Source organism: Drosophila gunungcola (assembly GCF_025200985.1).
Source record: "Drosophila gunungcola strain Sukarami chromosome 2L unlocalized genomic scaffold, Dgunungcola_SK_2 000007F, whole genome shotgun sequence".
NCBI lineage: Eukaryota > Metazoa > Arthropoda > Insecta > Diptera > Drosophilidae > Drosophila > Drosophila gunungcola.
The window spans coordinates 3,996,033-4,014,413 of record NW_026453162.1 but is presented as its reverse complement, the minus strand read 5'-3'; the positions used below and the strand labels follow the sequence as shown (position 1 = coordinate 4,014,413).

Sequence of the window (18,381 nt, the reverse complement as noted above, 5' to 3'; positions counted from 1 at the left end):
TGCTTTTGTTAGCTGCTTCCTTTGATCCTTTTTCATTTAATGGAGGCAAAAAGTCAAATTGAATTTTATTTGAAAATTTCCACACTTACACTCCAACCAAAAAATACGTTTCTGACTCGACCCTCTATCAATTCAAGCTGACCCAACAGTTTCCGGAACTGCCAGCCTTCAATTAGCTCCATAAAGTTTAATTTTGAATTTATGCATTTTTACTTTCCAATGCAACAGCAAAAAATATATGCAAATACCATAAAAATGGCGATTGGGAGTGTAAGCCGAACGGGTTGAGCAAAATATTCATAATCGTTGAAATGGCTTCCGAGTTGCCAACTGGTTGGCATCTAGCCAATGGATTATTGAATAGCGAGAACGCTAAAACGGCTTAGGCGCGAACAGTGGAGGACCGTTGAACTTGTTGCCATTTATCTTATGTCGGCCGCCTGTTTACACAAAAAGAAATTAAACTTTTTTATCTTCAATAAATTCACTTTATTCGCTTGCAAAGGGTAGTATAATTTCAGTCAGCAGTTTGCAACGCAGTAAAGGATACATTTCCGACCTGATAAAGTATACGTATTCTTAATCAGCATCCCTTGGAGAGTCGATATATGTCCATGTTCGTCTGTTTGTCCATCCGCTTATGCGCAAAAGTTGTCTTTCTATAGCTGGTAGTACATAAGTCGGAACGAACCGGATCGGACGACTATAGCTCCCATAGGAACAATCGGAAAAATAATTAAAAGTTTTTACATTTATTTTTTATTTCTTTGGCATATAGTATTGATTAAATATTTAAAAATTATTTTAAGAAAAACATATTTTTAAAAATGTAACTTCTCTATTTTGTAATTTTTTTTTTTAATTCTTTTTGACTTATTAATTATTCGACAGTTCAGAATTACGCTTTTAATTTTATTAAAATCGGAAAACGATATCATATAGCTGCCATAGGAACTAGCGAATAATTGAGCTGCAAATCATCGTAGCTTCAATGTTTTTAAATAATCGCAAGTCAATCATAATTTTATTGTTTTCAAATATATTTAATTTTTGCAATAGCTTTCTCCTTTCTTGTTTTAGTTAGTTTTTCGATATTTAGTAATGGTTTCTTTTGTAAGAGTTACGGTTTAAATTTGATTCAAATCGGACGACTATAGCATATAGATCCCATAGTAATAATCGGAAAAAACGAAACAAAGTAATTTTGTTAGAGCAGAGTAAAAGGGTATATTGTATTCGTTGAAAATGAAGTAACAGGTGGAAGGAATCGTTTCCGACCCTATATTTTCTTGATCACGATCAATAGCCGGGTCGATCTAGCTATGTCCGTCTGTCTGTCCGTCTGTATAAACGTAGAGAACTCGGAAACTATAAAAGCTAGAGATATGGGACTTGGCATGCAGATTCAAGTAGTTCCTAGGCGGCTCACGTTTATTTCAAAATGGAGCCACGCCCACTCTAACGCCCACAAATCGTGAAAGTAAAACTTTGCCACTTAGTTTAGTCCTTTATTTCTTAAATTACGGAATATTTACCAAAATCAACGATTTTTTCTGAGTGTAAATTTAATGAAAACTAGCTGTTAAGCTTAAAATATTATTATTGATGTCGTATACTAACGATCGTAGCTCCATACTAACTATCATATAAATAACTTTATTATTCTTGGGTATGCTGTAATTAGTTGGCTGATAACAGTTGCAGATTATAGTTAAGGGTCCCTTAATAATCTTCAACTTGATAACCTTTGTGTATGGCAGCAGCAGGAGTCAATCAGCTCGAGTGCAAGCAAACAGCAAAAGAAAAGCTTCAGTGTACTTCATAATTACCGGATTCGTTCGGAAAAGGCATTTCATGCCGGGCCTTCTGTGGGTGTCTGTGGCACAAGGAAAAGAACGAATGAAGAGGCCGGGAAAGAAGTGAGAAGAAGGCAACAACAAGTGGAATTGTTTCAATTATGTCGGACAACTTCTCGACTTCGTGCAGCGGAACAATGAGACCGGGGTGCTGCATATTGGCTTAAAGCGCACACGCTGCACTCGTGCAGTTCTCGCAATTATGTCACGACCAAGGACCTCACACCAAGGACCTCACCCCGCGGGCTGAGCCAGACGAATTAACTCGGGGGCTCCTCTTTGTTTTCGCCCCAGCATGTTACACATATCTTGTTTATTGTGTCTCCGCATATAACTTGTGTATTTCCGTATTATAATTTGCATAAATTTCGACTGCCAGCACGGGTACGCAAGAGCTGCTGAATGAAGACGAACGAGCATAGGGCAAACGGATTGCGGTAGGAGGTGCCTCAGAAAACAATTTAATAACGAGAAAATACAAGTGACAAAATGAATTACGTTGTTGTTCCTCTTGCGTAAGCACACACATCAGAACAGCTTGGTCTGAGTAGACAATTGCAAAGAGGCTTTTCACATGTTGGGGCAAGTGGGACTAGTGGTACTTATGTAAAGTGGAAAAGGGGCACCATCTTAAGCTTTGTAAAGAATCCTCTTTATTTATGCGTTATAAGCAGCTACAAATTACTTGGTAGTCAAACTGACTCAAGGCAGTTCCCTACGGTAGCCTTCTTGTACATTCTCAAGTGTCCCTTAAGTTAAGGAGACTTTCAGTACTTTCATGATTCGTCTTTCTCTTTAATTTTCAAAAACAGCTATTTAGGTAAATTAATTATTCAATAGTTTATTAAACATGGCATATTGTCTTTGAGGGTGCCTCATAATTTTCGTTCATTACTTTGAATTCTGGAATTTAAAAATGGAGTCTTTACAGGAACATATCTGTGAATATTTGAACGAGCATAAGAATGGGAAAAAAATTGTGCCGAAAATAATATTTTTGATTAATGCCACTTAAAGTCTTTTTAACTTTAAACTTCCGCAATTTCACTTTGAAGCTTTCGCTTATTAATTTGCTGTAGCTTTAAGGTTAATGGTAACCTCATGTTTCACTGAACAACACAAACCACTTCAAGTATGCATAACGTATACGCCCCCTGGCAAAGCGTCATCGATGATGTTTGCAATTGTGCAAAAAACGAGAGCAAGAGAAGATCGGGCTTTGTGTTCACTTTTCCCCGACTCCCTCCATATATACATATATAAATACCGGTCCGTAGCCAGTCCGGCATTGGTATTCCTGTTTTGCCCATTTCATGGCTGTCGCTGACGGATATAATACAGCTTGGATTATTCCATCGCAGCTGGGGGAGTATGTGCATACATATGGGATGTGGGAAAGGCGACCAGGCAGTCAACAAATTGTTAGACGCTACAATGAACTCTGATGCGATTGATTGAAAGTCACTAGGAGAGATAAAATGCCATTGGTTTATGCTGTCATCTGGCAGAAGGAATCTTTTTGCTCTTCACCGTGCTTATCCCTTTCAGCCCCGACTTGGTTAGGCATCCTCTGTCATGTCAACAAGTTGGAGGCAAACAATTTAAATTACAAAGCAAACTCAATAAAAATGTTAAAAACTTTTGGCCACGAAGAAGACATTCAAGCTGATCCGAGATTTGCTTAGTTTCGAGGTCCTTGACATGCATAAGTTATGTCTTGAGAAGCCGGCTTTGGGGGAGCGATAAAGCCAGAGGAAGCAAAAGTTTTATAAGAAAAACAAATCGTGTTGTTTATTTATAAGCCTGTAAACAGATTTTATGAGCCTGCCCAAACATTGTCGCCCAGGAAGGAGCAAAAGCTGCAATCGTCTGTTGCGTCCCGCTATCGATTTCAAACCTGAGCCCCAGCGCCTCATCCCTTCCTCCATTTTTCAATTTATTAAAATGACCGTCAAAAAGCGTTTGTGTGCGAAAGTTTTCGCTTATCCCAAAACACTTTTGGACAGTTCAAACTTCGTTCTTCCCCTATTTTTTTCCAATTTGGCGGCAAGCGATGACTGTGTTAAGACAAAACTTTTCGATCGAACAAAAGTTTTCGGGATGTGTCGGACTTATGATTGCCCCGGAACGCATTGCATCTTCGAGGCTGAGCTTGTTTTTCATTCAACCAGACAGCATAATTTTTGATTGCGTATTTTTTCCCCGTTTTCCCAGGGAATAAAGTGGAAAGTTGCTATCCCCTTCGGAAATTGCTTATGCCAAAAGCCGTCACACACGCCATGTTTAGCCCAGTGTGACCTTTTCCACCTGAATTCGCCGAACCAATAATACGAAACACGGCCGGGCCCAAAGCATGCGACCTAACCTAAATACCGGAAATGCCCTTTATAATGCGCTTCCGGCTCATATGAGCATGCCCAGACAGCGGGAGGTTGGGTTGTCGGGTGGTCCAGGCTCAGAGGTCTGAGCATTTAAAACCAAACCAGACTTCAGCCGAGCCCACGCCAAGCCGATTCGGCTAATCAAAGTGTGCAGCCAACTGAAAAGGGCTGAGGGAGCTGGGAGGGAATCTGCGGCAAGCCAGACAAGAATGCAGCTTGGCGGCAGCAGACCACACCAAACAACCATCGAAGTGCAGCAGAAGAAGACCTCAAACTCGCTGTGCAACGGACTTTAGGTAAAAACTTATTTAAAATGATTTGGATTTATATGGATTGATCAAGTTTCATAAGTCGGTAATATTGTGGTAGCACTTGCCCCACTGGTACAAAAACAAGTAGTAAGTCAAAGTATTTTCTACTCAATTTAAATATTTTTCGACTTAACAGTCATCCATTGACCACTACGACCATTCTTATACTCTTGCAGAAAGTATTATAATTTAAGTCAAAAGTTTGCAACGTAGTTAAGAAGACATTTCCGACCTGCTAAAGTATATATACTCTTGATCAGCATCACTAGGAGAGTCGATCTAGCCATGTCCGTCTGTCAGTCTGTCCATCCGTTTCTACGCAAACTAGTCTCTTAGTTTTAAAGCTATCTGCATAAAACTTTCCCAAAAGTTTTAGTATATAAGTCGGAACGAGCCGGATCGGACGACTGTAGCATATAGCTCCCATAGGAACAATCGGAAAAATAAATGAAAAACAATTATAGCTTTGCTGTTTTTAAATTTTTTTTAGTTATTCGACATATAGTAATGGTTAAATATTTCAGAATTATGGTTTAAATTTCATCAAAATCGGACGACTATAACATAAAGCTCCCATGGGACAATAAAAAATAAATAAAATAAAATGTAACTTTTTTGTTTTATAATTTTTTTAGAAATTCTTTTTCAGTTCAGAATTACGCTTTTAATTTTATTAAAATCGGAAAACGATACCTGCCATAGGAACTCAAGTAATTGATCTGTAAATCATCAAAGCTTCAGTGCTTTTAAAAATACACGCAAGTAAATCATAATTTTAATGTCTTCAAGAATATTTATTTTTGCAATAGCTGCAAGGGTATTTGAACTTCGGCTTGCCTAAGTTGGCTTCCTTTCTTTTTGGACTTACATTTATTCTATGTAGTAAGAGTTGGAAGTTTTTATCGTCATTCTTGGTTAAGTGTTTAGTAAAGAACAATTTAGAAATTTAATAGGAGTTTATATTTCAACATATCTAATATTAAAGAACTAATAAACATTTTTCTCTCTAGCAAAAAGAGCCAAACAGTTTACGGGCCTTTGTTGTTAATTTTTATTAAGCCCTATCTATTAATAATAATTTTTTTCAAGGTTTTTCAAACAATAAACTTTTAAACTTTCTGTAAAAATCAGCTTAAAATTTTCCTTTCAACTTCGGCAAGATTTTGACCGTTACTTTTACCTATCTTTTGCCTATTATTTGTTTAATAAAGGGGTATATTGTCCTTCTACAAAAGAATGTAACAGGAACAATTATACATTTAAGACGTGGAATATACATTCCAGATCACCATTTTAATACAATGTGGTATTGCTGACCCTATCACTCTATCCATTCGAATACAAGTTCTTGAAAATTAAAAAGGTTTCAAATTTAGTTCACACAGACCTGCAATTTAAATATTAGAAAAACAATTTGCTTCTTTAAGCTTATATAACCAATATATGTAAAATTGTGATATTTTTTGAAATTGTGAATAATTTATTCTTGTGCTTTTTATGATAAATTAGTTTAATGATTTTAAATCACTTCGGCAGGGATTGGGTATCTATTAGTCGGGTCGGAGCGACCCAAGCACTTTCTTGTTTTAATTAAACTTTGTGCCGTGCCATTACCCTTTTCCTACTTAGGCTCAGTGCCCCTTTTCAATCCATTTACCGTTCCCCATTCTTTTTCCTGTTGCGTGCCAAGTTTTTGTGGTTAATTATCGATTAGAGGGGTGGTTGAAAGAAAAGGGAAAATCGCGTCTGGCAAGGTTCTTGGACGGTGGTTTAAAAGAGAAGTTAAATGAAGTGCAAAGACTTTTAGGTAAGCATTGTTAGAAAAGTTGCCACAAAAGCTGAGCGCCAATAGGTTAAAAAGAGGCCAGATGTTTCACCCTTATTATGCTCGGAGCTGTTGTCCCACTGCGTTCTCGTCAACAATATAATTATCAATAAAGCAAGGACGAGGTTCACCTGATTTATTTGTCTGTGTCATATACTTATATACATATGTATGAAACAAAACTAATGATTACAGTTTGCCTAATTTATTGGGTTTCTTCGCGGACTCAACACGCAAATGGACTGATGGGGGTCAGCTTTCTTGCTCTGTCTTTGTCCTTATTTCGGGTCATTTATTAATTGCTCCCGAATGCGTGTGCTAATCTCTTCATTATGCGATTTCATAATGGATTACATTCGAATAAATGTGCCTCATTTGCCATCTCCAGTCAGCCGCACGGCCGACTGCTAATTTTCTCTAATTTCGTTGCCATTTTCCTAATGACGCGTGGGTTCTCCTCAGCCTGTTCCAATTCCAATTCCCTTCTCCCACCCTCCAAAGTCGCGTTAATAGGTCAGTGTTCTCTTCTAATATTAATGTCTGCTCATTTTCGGCGGCTGTTGTAATTAAATCAAACGCATCACTTATGACCAGTGTGTGCGTGTGTAGGTCAAGTGGGATGTCTTCTTGTAATCGATATGGTTTCTTTAACAGATTTGCTCCTAATATTTTCATAATTTTGTCTACTTTGTCTGTGCTGGCTACACTTCAAACGATAAGTGATTGTATGTCAATGCGTTCTTGTGCAGAGTCCTCTTTGTGACCTACCCGTTCTCGGCTATTAAACTTTACTTTATAAGGGAGATTATGAGCAAAACTTGTGATGTTTCTTATGGGGCTATGACACTACTCTGTTGGCCTCATTCGCTGAAGCCCAGAAATAGACACTTATATGAATATTGCTTGAGATTTTTTGGTTAAAAGTTCAAGGTTACACTGGCTTTTAAACGTAAACAAATTCATACTTTGTTTAAATATTAACGCACGATTCTTATATATGTTATAACATTTTCCGACTTCAAGCTCAGCAGTGTTTTGATTTTTAATATGATTTTTAAACTAATTGAAGTTGGCCTGAGCAATTGACCGGTATTATAATTTCAGTCAGAAGTTTGCAACGCAGTAAAGGAGACGTTTCCGACCCTATTTAGTTTTTATTGCAGGTAGTATATTATTCGGAACGAGCCGGATCGTACGACTATAGCATATAGCTCCCATAAGAAAAAGTAAAAATGAACAAAAATTATAACTGTGCTGTTTTTTAATTTTTTTTTTTAGTTTTTCGACATATTTTAATGGTTAAATATTTCAGGATTACGGTTTAAATTTCACCAAAATCGGACGACTATAACTTAAAGCGATGCGAAAAATAAAAAATATAAAAACAAAAATTTGAAAAAATGTAACTTTTCTATTTCGTAATTTTTTTTTAATTGGTTTTGAGCTATTAATAATTTGACAGTTCAGAATTACGCTTTTAATTTAACTAAAATCGGAAAACGATATCATATACCTGCCATAGGATTTATCGAATGATTGAGCTGCAAACCATCATAGCTTCAATGTTTTTAAATACATACGCAAGTTAATCAAAATTTTAATGTTTTCAAAAATGTTTAATTTTTGCAATAGCTGCCAGGGTATATGAACTTCGGCTTGCCGAAGCTTACTTCCTTTCTTTTTCATTTACCCTTCACTGCGTTGCAAACTTTTGACTGAAATTATAATACCCTCTGCAAACGTATAAATATGGTCATATACAATATTTGCAATTTTTTATTTTCATACTTTTTATACCCACAATAATTGAAAATCAAAGCGAACAATATTCATTTTTTTTCCCAGAGCAAAGATTAGAAAAACACAGAAAACAAGACCGTAAAGTTCTTCAAGAATATTGTATTTATCGTTAGCATAACTTAAAAAACCATTCAAACAGGCCATAATCGGCAGGTGTCATGTGTTGTCACAGGCTGAAAGCAAATTTGCACTGAGCTCCAAGCTCGCCTAAGATCGTCCTAACACTTTCAGGTAATTAAAACACAAATATTAGCGAACGGGTGAGAGAAAAGTGGGGGCGGTCTTGTAACCACCCACCCATGGAGCCCATTTTGCAATTTAAATTTTCATGAACAAGCACCGCCATTTGTCGCTGTCCGCCGGTTGTCTTCAGTGCCTGTTGTCCCGCCACCCCGATCTCTGGCCGCCCTATATTCGCTTTACGGCTCGCCTTACGATGCCTTAACAGTTTTCAATTTTCCGCTTGCTTGTAAGCGCAGCTGACAGCGACTAGCGAACGATACCCCAGCGAAGAGCTTATGTTTCTGGGGAATCGGGTGAAGAGGACTCCTCTTTGGCTTTTATTGTATTTCGGTCGCTGTCGTCGCACATTTTTACGACTATTTAAATGGTTTTCACTTTTCGGTTACAAATTGTCGTCCAGGTAAATGTTCACTGGCTAGGGGCAGAAATTGGGAGAAGGGTAGAATAATGGTTTACGAAATGCAGTGGCATATCTCAGTGGGCAAGAGCAATTCGGCCATGTCCCTTGTTCCTAGTTGGGATAATTTCTGAAAAAGAATGTTGTTACCTAAACCTATCACTAATAAAATTGTTGGTTGAGTCGTATTTAATGAAACTTACATTAAAAAGTACATTTAAAAATCGTTTAGACTACGTTCTTGCACAGTTGAAACACAGAAAAGGATTAATTACTTAAAAGGTGTCAAAATTGACAATTTAGTAAAAGCAAAGATAAACGACATAATCGAGTGCCCCGATTATTAGATACACGTAACTCAGCTTACCCGTTTTAAAAAAAAATATGCCCCTTAAAAATAATTATTAAATCTGCCGAAATATTTACATTTATGCTTAGAACGTCTTAAATAACTTCTTAAATTTCTTCAAGAGTCAAAGCTTATTAGTTGCCATGTAAGCTTTAGGAAGCTATAGCTTCCGAGATTTGGACGTTTATACGGATATTTACCCATTACTAAATGTCGAAGAACTACAAAAATTTTAAAAACAGCAAAGTCAGTAAGATTTTTTTTGGCTTAAGCAAGGTCTTAAATGTCTTGAGGTCTTGGGATTTCGTTGTAATATACATCACACTTAAAACTTCAACCCATTCTAGATACCTTTTCACACTTCATGCTTATTTGAGTACGCATTAAATTATGCTAAAAGAATTTGGAGAGTAAACATTGTCATTCGAATTTTGTCAAGAAACAAAAGAGTTATGGAAAATCAACATTTTGTAAGCTATTTTTGAAATAAAATGATGGTTAATTTAACAGTTTGTATAAATTAAATCGCAATATTTAGACCTGAAATCGATATTATTGCATATATCAGCTCGTGAATGACAACGTTTGTTGCGCTCCTCCTTAAAAAACACGCTTGCTTATCTGAAACAAAAATATTTTTACGTCCGCCGTTTTTAAAGGACTTAAGGGGCTATACCAGTGAAACCTACGAAAAAAAGTACTTTTTTCTTTTAGATAGTACCTAATAAACGTTTTGAAATTTGTTGCACATAATAAGGTGAATTTTCAACTTTAACTTAAAATTTTTGTTTTACAAAAATTTTGAGAAGTAACGGGATTATTGGCTGTCTGCCGAGGCTCAAAAAAAAAAGTACTCCAACTGCTGACATGATTCCTGTCGAATAAGTGCCTGATATCGAAAAACGCAAAAAGATTATGAAAGCTAAATTTATTTCACCAACAATAACCTACGATCTTTGTAGTGGAGTATAAAACCACAGATCATAACCTACGGTCTTTGTAGTGGAGTATAGAACCACAGATAATAACCTACGATCTTTGTAGTGGAGTATAGAACCACAGATCATATGCTTAGTTGCGCCACCTAGCGGGCGGTATCGGCTGTAAACGGCAACCTCATGCGTGAGAGATTAATCGTCAAGAGGTAGGACTCCATTAGCGTTAACGTCTTTAAAAATAACCCAGCTCTAACCCCGGTTGTAACCCATCTTGTAATATCCGCCCTCGAAAACCTAATGATTTCTTCTTAATCTGAGTCTCGACCTGAGCGGTTGTATAGCTGGCATAAGTGCAGCGATTACACACCTGAAAGTAAAGAGGTTGTGGCCGATCAAGACTTTCGCATCTCACCAGTGCATCCATTTTTGCGCAGCATAAGCTGTTACAGTGGCAGAGCACCAATTTTTGGCCAGATTCTGGCCCAAACGGTGAATTACCACATCCTCACGGGTAAGTCATAACCAATAACCGGTGCAAGTGAATATGCCCTCATTCAGGCGATTTATTTGTCATAGGGGACGGCATTCTTACATGCCCTTTCGTCGCCGAGTACCTCTGCCGCGGAGCCAGAAGTGGCGAACATATTAGCAAAAATTGCTGCTCCAAGAGGGCAACTCAGTTTGTCTTAGCCTTCATTTAAATCCCGGTGCAGCGAGGAGAAGGAAACTCCATCAGGAAGTCAACATAGCCAGCGCCAACAGCTTCCCCAAAGTTAAAGTACATTTTTTTGGTATCATACGTCTGTCAAATTAACTAAAATGCATAGCCAAAAGTGTTTCTAAATCCGTCTGCGCGCTGCTAATCAATAGTTATGGCCTACAGCATATAAATCCCAGTATTTCCCAAAGTAAAGTGTCTAAAACTATGCCAGAATAGTGCCCAAAAATAAACGCAAAGCTAAATGCATATATAAAAGCAAACGCAAACCTAAATGTAAACACAAAAGTTAAAGCAAACCCAGATGTTTCCGCAAACCCAGATGTTAAAATTAAGTAAATTCTAAATCGCCAAGTAAAAACATAAAACCAAGTGAAGACCTAAAAATCTTATAAGATAAGGTTAAGTTCTACTAGTTAAAAACAATAAAAATATAAACAAGAAAGGAAGCAAACTTCGGCAAGCCGAAGTTTATATACCCTTGCAGCTATTGCAAGAATTAAATATTTTTGAAAACATTAAAATTATGATTTACTTGCGTATATGTCTAAAAACATTGAAGCAATGATGATTGGCAGCTCATTATTAGGTAGTTATTTTATATAATTTTATTATTTCTATGGGAGCTATATGATATAGTCGTCCCATTTTGATGAAATTTTAACCGTAATTCTGAAATATTTATCCATTACTATATGTCGAAGAACTTATAAAAACATTTAAAAACACCAAAGTTATAATTTTTTTTTATTTACTTTTTTGATTGTTCCTATGGGAGCTATATGCTATAGTCGTCCGATTTTGATGAAATTTAAACCGTAATTCTGAAATATTTATCCATTACTATATCTCGAAGAACTAAAAAAAAATTAAAAAACAGAAAAGTTATGATTTTTTTTCATTTATTTTTCCGATTGTTCCTATGGGAGCTATATGCTATAGTCGTCCGATCCGGCTCGCTCCGACTTATATACTACCTGCAATAGAAAGACAACTTTTGGGAAAGTTTCATGCAGATAGCTTAAAAACTGAGAGACTAGTTTGCATATAAACGGACGGACAGACGGACGGACAGACGGGCATGGCTAGATCGACTCTACTAGTGATGCTGATCAAGAATATATACTTTATAGGGTCGGAAACGTCTCCTTCACTGCGTTGCAAACTTCTGACTGAAATTATAATACCCTCTGCAAGGGTATAAAAAGTTAAGGTGATAAAAGAGATGTGAATATAAAACGAGTATTGGGTGTACCTAAGAAGATAACAAAAAGTTTGAAAACTTTTATCGTTAGTTATCAATAGAGTAAAAATGTGTATGCAAATTTCGGTCACGTTAAAGACGTGCAGACGTATGAGCAGAAGAGGTTACTTTTGCCGAATTCTTTGGCTTGCATTTGTTTACAAATTTTCAGCAACACCACCAACATATGGAAGTGCTTTCATCAGTGGGATATCTCGTGTGAGCCAATTTTGACCAATATAATACCTTTCGTCAAATTAAAAGGTCTTGAATCTTATCCAAAATTTTATTACGCAATTAATTTACCTTGAAATAGAAAAGTAACTAAATACTAAGTAACGATAATGTTTCTTATAAAACAAACAAGAAAAAACATTGAAGTAAAAGAGTAGATTTGTTACCAATAATCTGAGCTGCAATTGGGATCGCACGATATATGAAGTTATGAAAATTAAAAGTTTTATAACTTATTTCTCCCCAAATAGTAATTTCCCTAGGAAATTAGCTAGCAAGCAAGAGAAAATTTGATTATGTTTAAGGGAAATTCGCTAATTTTAACGTATTCAGATCCGAGTGCAAACTGGAACAGGCCTGTATATCAGCATTTGTTTAAAGTCCGAGGCAGTCGCGAAAGAAAGTAGTGTAAACAAGATAAATGCCATATTTAAACGCGTTTAAAGTTTAGAAACATTTATAATGGCTCGGACGCTACGTCACAAAATCGGCAGTATCTCCCTAAATAATTCGATTTTTGAAAAATCTTTTAAGGATCATATTTTTGAAAGTCTAACAATCAAAATATGCAATAAAAAATTTTTTTTTTTCAATTTCTAGACCAGAAGCTACAACTATGTCTGTAAGAAAATATTATTAAGGACTATTGAAATACTTTCTCTAAGTAATATTGTTAAAATAAAATATTCGGATTTGTAATATTTGCTTTAAAATTTGATTAAAACAAATTTATTAATTTTTAAATCTGCTCTGGGCGGAATGGCACACATTTAAAAAGCACTGGACTACAGTGTTTTTGGTGCATAGGCCTCTATGGGCATTCTATTATATAATATAACTAGAAAAGTATCTTAGCATATCTGTATAAAAAACTATTAAAGGTTTTGGTTTAAGATATTCTCAAAAAATTGTGCTTCATTAAATTGTAACGCATAGCTTTAAAAAGCTTTGAAGCCATTCCTAAAATGTGGAGTACATTTAATTTATCATTCCAACTCTTCCCAAGGCATTTAAAATATTCGAAAATTCAAAAAGAAAAATGTTAGGATTTGTGTGTAGATGCTTTCGATTAAAATACCAACCCCCGTTGAACTTCTTAGAAATTATACTAAAAGAATAAGACTCTACTGAGAAACCTTTTACAAAGTCTGATTTCGTTACCCGGTCTAGCTAACGTACTGATCTTTTCGGCTTATTTTGGGAGGCTCAGTAGGCTGGTTGGCAGTAAGTAAACTTGTCAGAAGCGTTTGCCATTCGAGTAGCTCATTCCACATTCAACTACTGAAGCCTCAACAGTGCTTACGAACATTAAACAATTATCAGTGGGTGTGTGGAGCGTAAGACGAACTATACTTTAACCAACTTCACCCCTCAGCTCGTCATGATGCGCATGCTCACCAGTTGCACCCTGCGGCGCTCTGCCAGAATCAGCCATGTCCTTTGGGCGCGCTCCTATGCCAAGGACGTGAAGTTCGGGCCGGAGGTGCGGGCCATGATGCTGCAGGGCGTGGACGTGCTGGCGGACGCCGTGGCCGTGACCATGGGCCCCAAGGGACGCAACGTGATCATCGAGCAGAGCTGGGGCTCCCCGAAGATCACCAAGGACGGCGTGACGGTGGCCAAGTCGATCGCCCTGAAGGACAAGTTCCAGAACATCGGGGCCAAGCTGGTGCAGGACGTGGCCAACAACACGAACGAGGAGGCTGGCGACGGCACCACCACGGCCACCGTCCTGGCCCGCGCCATCGCCAAGGAGGGCTTCGAGAAGATTTCGCGGGGGGCCAACCCGGTGGAGATCCGCCGCGGAGTGATGCTGGCCATCGAGACGGTCAAGGACAACCTGCGCAAGATGTCCCGCCCGGTGAGCACGCCCGAGGAGATCTGCCAGGTATGTATGCTGCCACTTGACTAGATTTTGATTTTAATGTGGTTTATAAAAACTAACTAACGAAATCTCAAGAGAGATTTGAGCCATCCTAGCCAGGTGTTTATTTTAAGCTTTGTTTAGGCTTATTGTTTTTGAGAGTTTGGCGTTGGGGCCCACCCTGTCCATACTCTTCAGCATATAAGGTTAAGTTAAAAGTAATCCATTATTTGTGCATGAAATTCAAAGCTTCCTTTTTTATGGTTAGAATTAATCGATTTGTTTCAAATAGGCACCACCTTTTTTCTACAATCTATTGCCATTTTGATGGTAATTTCATGATAGCCCTCTCACCCCGAGCCAGTCGGTTTTCACAATTACACTATCCAAATCGTTCGATATTGATAGGCAAAGGTGGTAGTATCTCGGTGCGGTGTCCGGGCTATAAGGTGGATGCAAAAGAACCTCCCATCCAAGCTCTCGGAGCTTCTGGCGAGTCGCTATACACGTGTGTGGTCAAGCGTTGTCCTGATGAAAAACAATTCCAATCCTAGTGGCCAAAGCGGGGCGCTTCGGAGCAATTGCTTCCTTCAGACGGTCCAATTGTTTACAGTACAAAACCGAATTATGTGTTTGACCATAGGGGAGCAACTCATAGTAGATAATTCCTTGCCAATCCCACCAAATACACAGCAAAACCTTTCTGGCCGTCAATCCTGGCTTAGCCACCGCGTGGGCCGGCTCATCCTTCTTCGTTTTCACCTCGCGTTGTCGTCAGTGACCCACTTTTCATCACCAGACACAATCCGCTCCAAAAACGGGTCGGTTTTGTTGTGATTCAACAGCGTTTGCAGATCGAAATTTGGTCCAATATGTTTTTTTTTTGATAGCTCATGTGGCACCCATTCATCGAGCTTATTTGTGTATCCAGTCTTTGTTAAATGGTTCCAAACTGTTTTTTGAGCAATGTTTAGCTCCTAGGAAATTGATTTACTGCTTGAATGAAGGTCAGACTCAACGATATCCATTATATTGTCGGCATTTTTGAAGATATAGCGAATTTTTCCTTTGCCGGTCTCCATATTTATCGATCTCTCAAAGCGTTTGTGCTATCGACCACAAACATTTTCTAAGAAGCTTTTCTAGTACGAAAGCTTAACTTTCTAACGCCACCTACTAAAATTAAATCGGACTTATACAACGCGGATACAGATCACTAAAGTCATCTACTGTTCAAATAATGGATTACTTTTTACTTAACCTTATATATCTCTTGAGTGAATTGATGTGTGCTTCTGTTTTAAGTACCCCAATGAGTCCATTAAATTATTTTGTTTCATTTTAACATTTAAATACAAATCTTGATATTAATGACAATCAAGTTCATTTCAATATTTTATTGGAATTTGGATTGCCTTTTTTCTTTCGTCAGCAGAGATAGGAAAGGAAAAAAACAATGCAACTCTCAAAACTTCATGGTTTTAGCTATATACACTAGAGCCAAAGCCCTGCACAAGTATAATCGACGAGCCCTTTGATTCCCCCTTAAGCAAAACAGTTGTAATAAATCAACTCGGAAATCTTTTGATGCAAATAGCTTAGCTCCCAGGTTTTTACAAAGAGGTATTTGATTTTATCGAGAAGAGGACTCTTGGAATCGTAAGCTCATGGTATCATGGACTAGAGTAGCTCAAAAGCAACCTGTTAAATGAAATTAGGAATATATTTTCATTATTATTGCATTAAATTTCTATGATAGCGCTTGACATTTTCTTTTTTAACATAATGGAAAAACTGGGCTGGCCGCGATTCCTCACGGACTTATAAGCCTGGGCAACCATTGGTTAGGATAATTTTATCGCTATAGTTGGTAATGATTCCCGCCCTTAAAAATATATATGACTTTTTTTATCTAAAGAATTCGCGTTGGTACGAGTAATGTGAGCTTGATTGAATTGCTTGTTTAAGCTACTCTAGCTGAGCTGTTTCAAAGGATTCAATGGAACCATAGCTCACGAAAGGAGTGGTTACTTGTTGAATTCATGATTCCATGACCTATGATTCCAAAGTCATAGTCAAACAGATCAACCTTTTGCTCGGAGCTGATTTTAAACTCAACTTGTGCAGGTCTCTTTTAAGTACCATAATATTATTAAAGGCAAAAATCTTTCTTCCTGTACGAAAAAATCCGAAAACCAGTTTTCAGACATATCAACATGAAAGTATTTATAGATCTAGAATAGCGATGGGTCCATAACTAACCCTAGGCTTATTAAATGTAGAAGTCCCTAATAAGATATAAATGACATTTGAGATGATATTCAACTCCTCCTGTACGAGGCTCTAATGCTCTCACCACATTTGACCATCACAGGTGGCGACGATCTCGGCGAACGGCGATAGGTCGGTGGGCAACCTCATCAGCGAGGCCATCAAGAAGGTGGGCCGCGACGGGGTGATCACGGTCAAGGACGGCAAGACCCTCTGCGACGAGCTGGAGGTGATCGAGGGCATGAAGTTCGACCGCGGCTACATATCGCCGTACTTCATCAACGCCGCCAAGGGGGCCAAGGCGGAGTTCCAGGACGCCCTGCTGCTCTTCTGCGAGAAGAAGATCAAGTCGGCGCCGAGCATCGTGCCCGCCCTGGAGCTGGCCAACGCGCAGCGCAGGCCGCTGGTCATCATCGCCGAGGACGTGGAGGCGGAGGCCCTCAGCACCATGGTGGTGAACCGGCTCAAGGTGGGCCTCCAGGTGTGCGCCGTGAAGGCGCCCGGCTTCGGGGACAACCGCAAGGAGACGCTGGCGGACATGGCCGTGGCCACCGGCGGCATCGTGTTCGGCGACGAGGCCAACCTGGTGCGGCTCGAGGACGTCAAGATGAGCGACTTCGGGCGCGCGGGCGAGGTGCTGGTCACCAAGGACGACACCATGCTGCTCAAGGGCCAGGGCCAGCGGTCCGAGGTGGACAAGCGGGTGGAGGGGCTGCGCGAGGCCATCCGGGAGTGCGGCTCCTCCTACGAGAAGGACAAGCTGCAGGAGCGGCTGGCGCGGCTCTCCTCGGGCGTGGCCCTGCTGCGCGTGGGCGGCTCCAGCGACGTGGAGGTCGGCGAGAAGAAGGACCGCGTCAACGACGCCCTCAACGCCACCCGCGCCGCCGTGGAGGAGGGCATCGTGCCCGGCGGCGGCACCGCCCTGCTGCGCTGCATCCAGAAGCTGAACGACCTCAAGGGCGCCAATGCGGACCAGAACCTGGGCATCGAGATCATCCGGCGCGCCCTGCGCATGCCCTGCCTCACGATCGCCAAGAACGCAGGCGTGGACGGGGCCATGGTGGTGGCCAAGGTGGAGATCCTGGACGGCGACTACGGCTACGACGCGCTCAAGGGCGAGTACGGCAACATGATCGAGCGGGGCATCATCGATCCCACCAAGGTGGTGCGCACCGCCATCTCGGACGCCGCCGGAGTGGCCTCGTTGCTGACCACCGCCGAGGCCGTGGTCACGGAGCTGCCGCTGGAGGAGGCCGCGGCGGCCGGAGCAGCTGCTGGCCTGGGCGCCCTCGGTGGCATGGGCGGCATGGGCGGGCTGGGCATGTAGTCCTAGTCGCCAAGCGCAAGTTTCGTCGCCCATCTTACCACTCTCGTCTACACTTCACTCACGTGAACGCTGATGGCTTCACACTTTACCTCAATACCACAGTATGACTTTGTTAAAGTGTACCTAAAAAATATATGTTTCGTTAAAAAACGATGTGATGAATGAAATCAAAAATGTAATTGGCTTTGACGATATCACCATCTCTTTATTACTACACACATGAGACGTGGTTGGTTATGCAATATATGCAATATATGCAAATGCAAATACGATTGCGTACATTTTAATAATCTTCGTTGTTACACTCGAAACTAGTCTGTCGGAGCGCACTTTCACACACTATAGAAGCTTTAACGACAATAGCTGCATCTAAGATTCAAGAACCAGAAGTGTATGGCATGTCCATACTTGCAAACCTTCAGATCAAGAACATAAGCGAAGTTTTCGCCGCTGTATACCCAACGATAGCTGCTGATGAGCTTGAGCTGACTTGCAAACGAAACTAGTCCTGGTCCTATCAGGGTCAGTTTCGCTCCCCAGGGAGTGCAAGTGTCATGTAAGTTATCAAAAACGTTGTTATAAAAAACAAGGAAGAACACTAAAGTCGAATTCCCCGATTCTTAG

General features: G+C 39.6%; 1 protein-coding gene across 2 annotated transcripts; it reads left to right on the top strand.

Annotated features, from left to right (window-relative positions):
- The first annotated feature begins 13,493 nt into the window (after positions 1-13,493).
- LOC128253137 (60 kDa heat shock protein homolog 2, mitochondrial) lies at positions 13,494-17,951 on the top strand. Of its 2 annotated transcripts, none has more exons than XM_052981314.1 (3): positions 13,494-13,617; positions 13,671-14,183; positions 16,534-17,951. In XM_052981314.1, the coding sequence occupies exons 2-3, from the start codon at positions 13,677-13,679 to the stop codon at positions 17,755-17,757; spliced, it is 1,731 nt and encodes a 576-aa protein (XP_052837274.1). In that variant the 5' UTR covers positions 13,494-13,617; positions 13,671-13,676; the 3' UTR covers positions 17,758-17,951. The 2 variants fall into 2 exon arrangements, with proteins under 2 accessions (XP_052837274.1, XP_052837275.1); XM_052981315.1 differs by having other exon boundaries at positions 13,503-13,621.
- The last annotated feature ends 430 nt before the right edge of the window (positions 17,952-18,381 follow it).

Coding starts and splice junctions, on each gene's coding strand:
- LOC128253137 (XM_052981314.1), top strand. CDS start 13,677: ATGATGCGCATGCTCACCAGTTGCACCCTGCGGCGCTCTGCCAGAATC. Junction 14,184..16,533: donor CGCCCGAGGAGATCTGCCAG/GTATGTATGCTG, acceptor TGACCATCACAG/GTGGCGACGATCTCGGCGAA.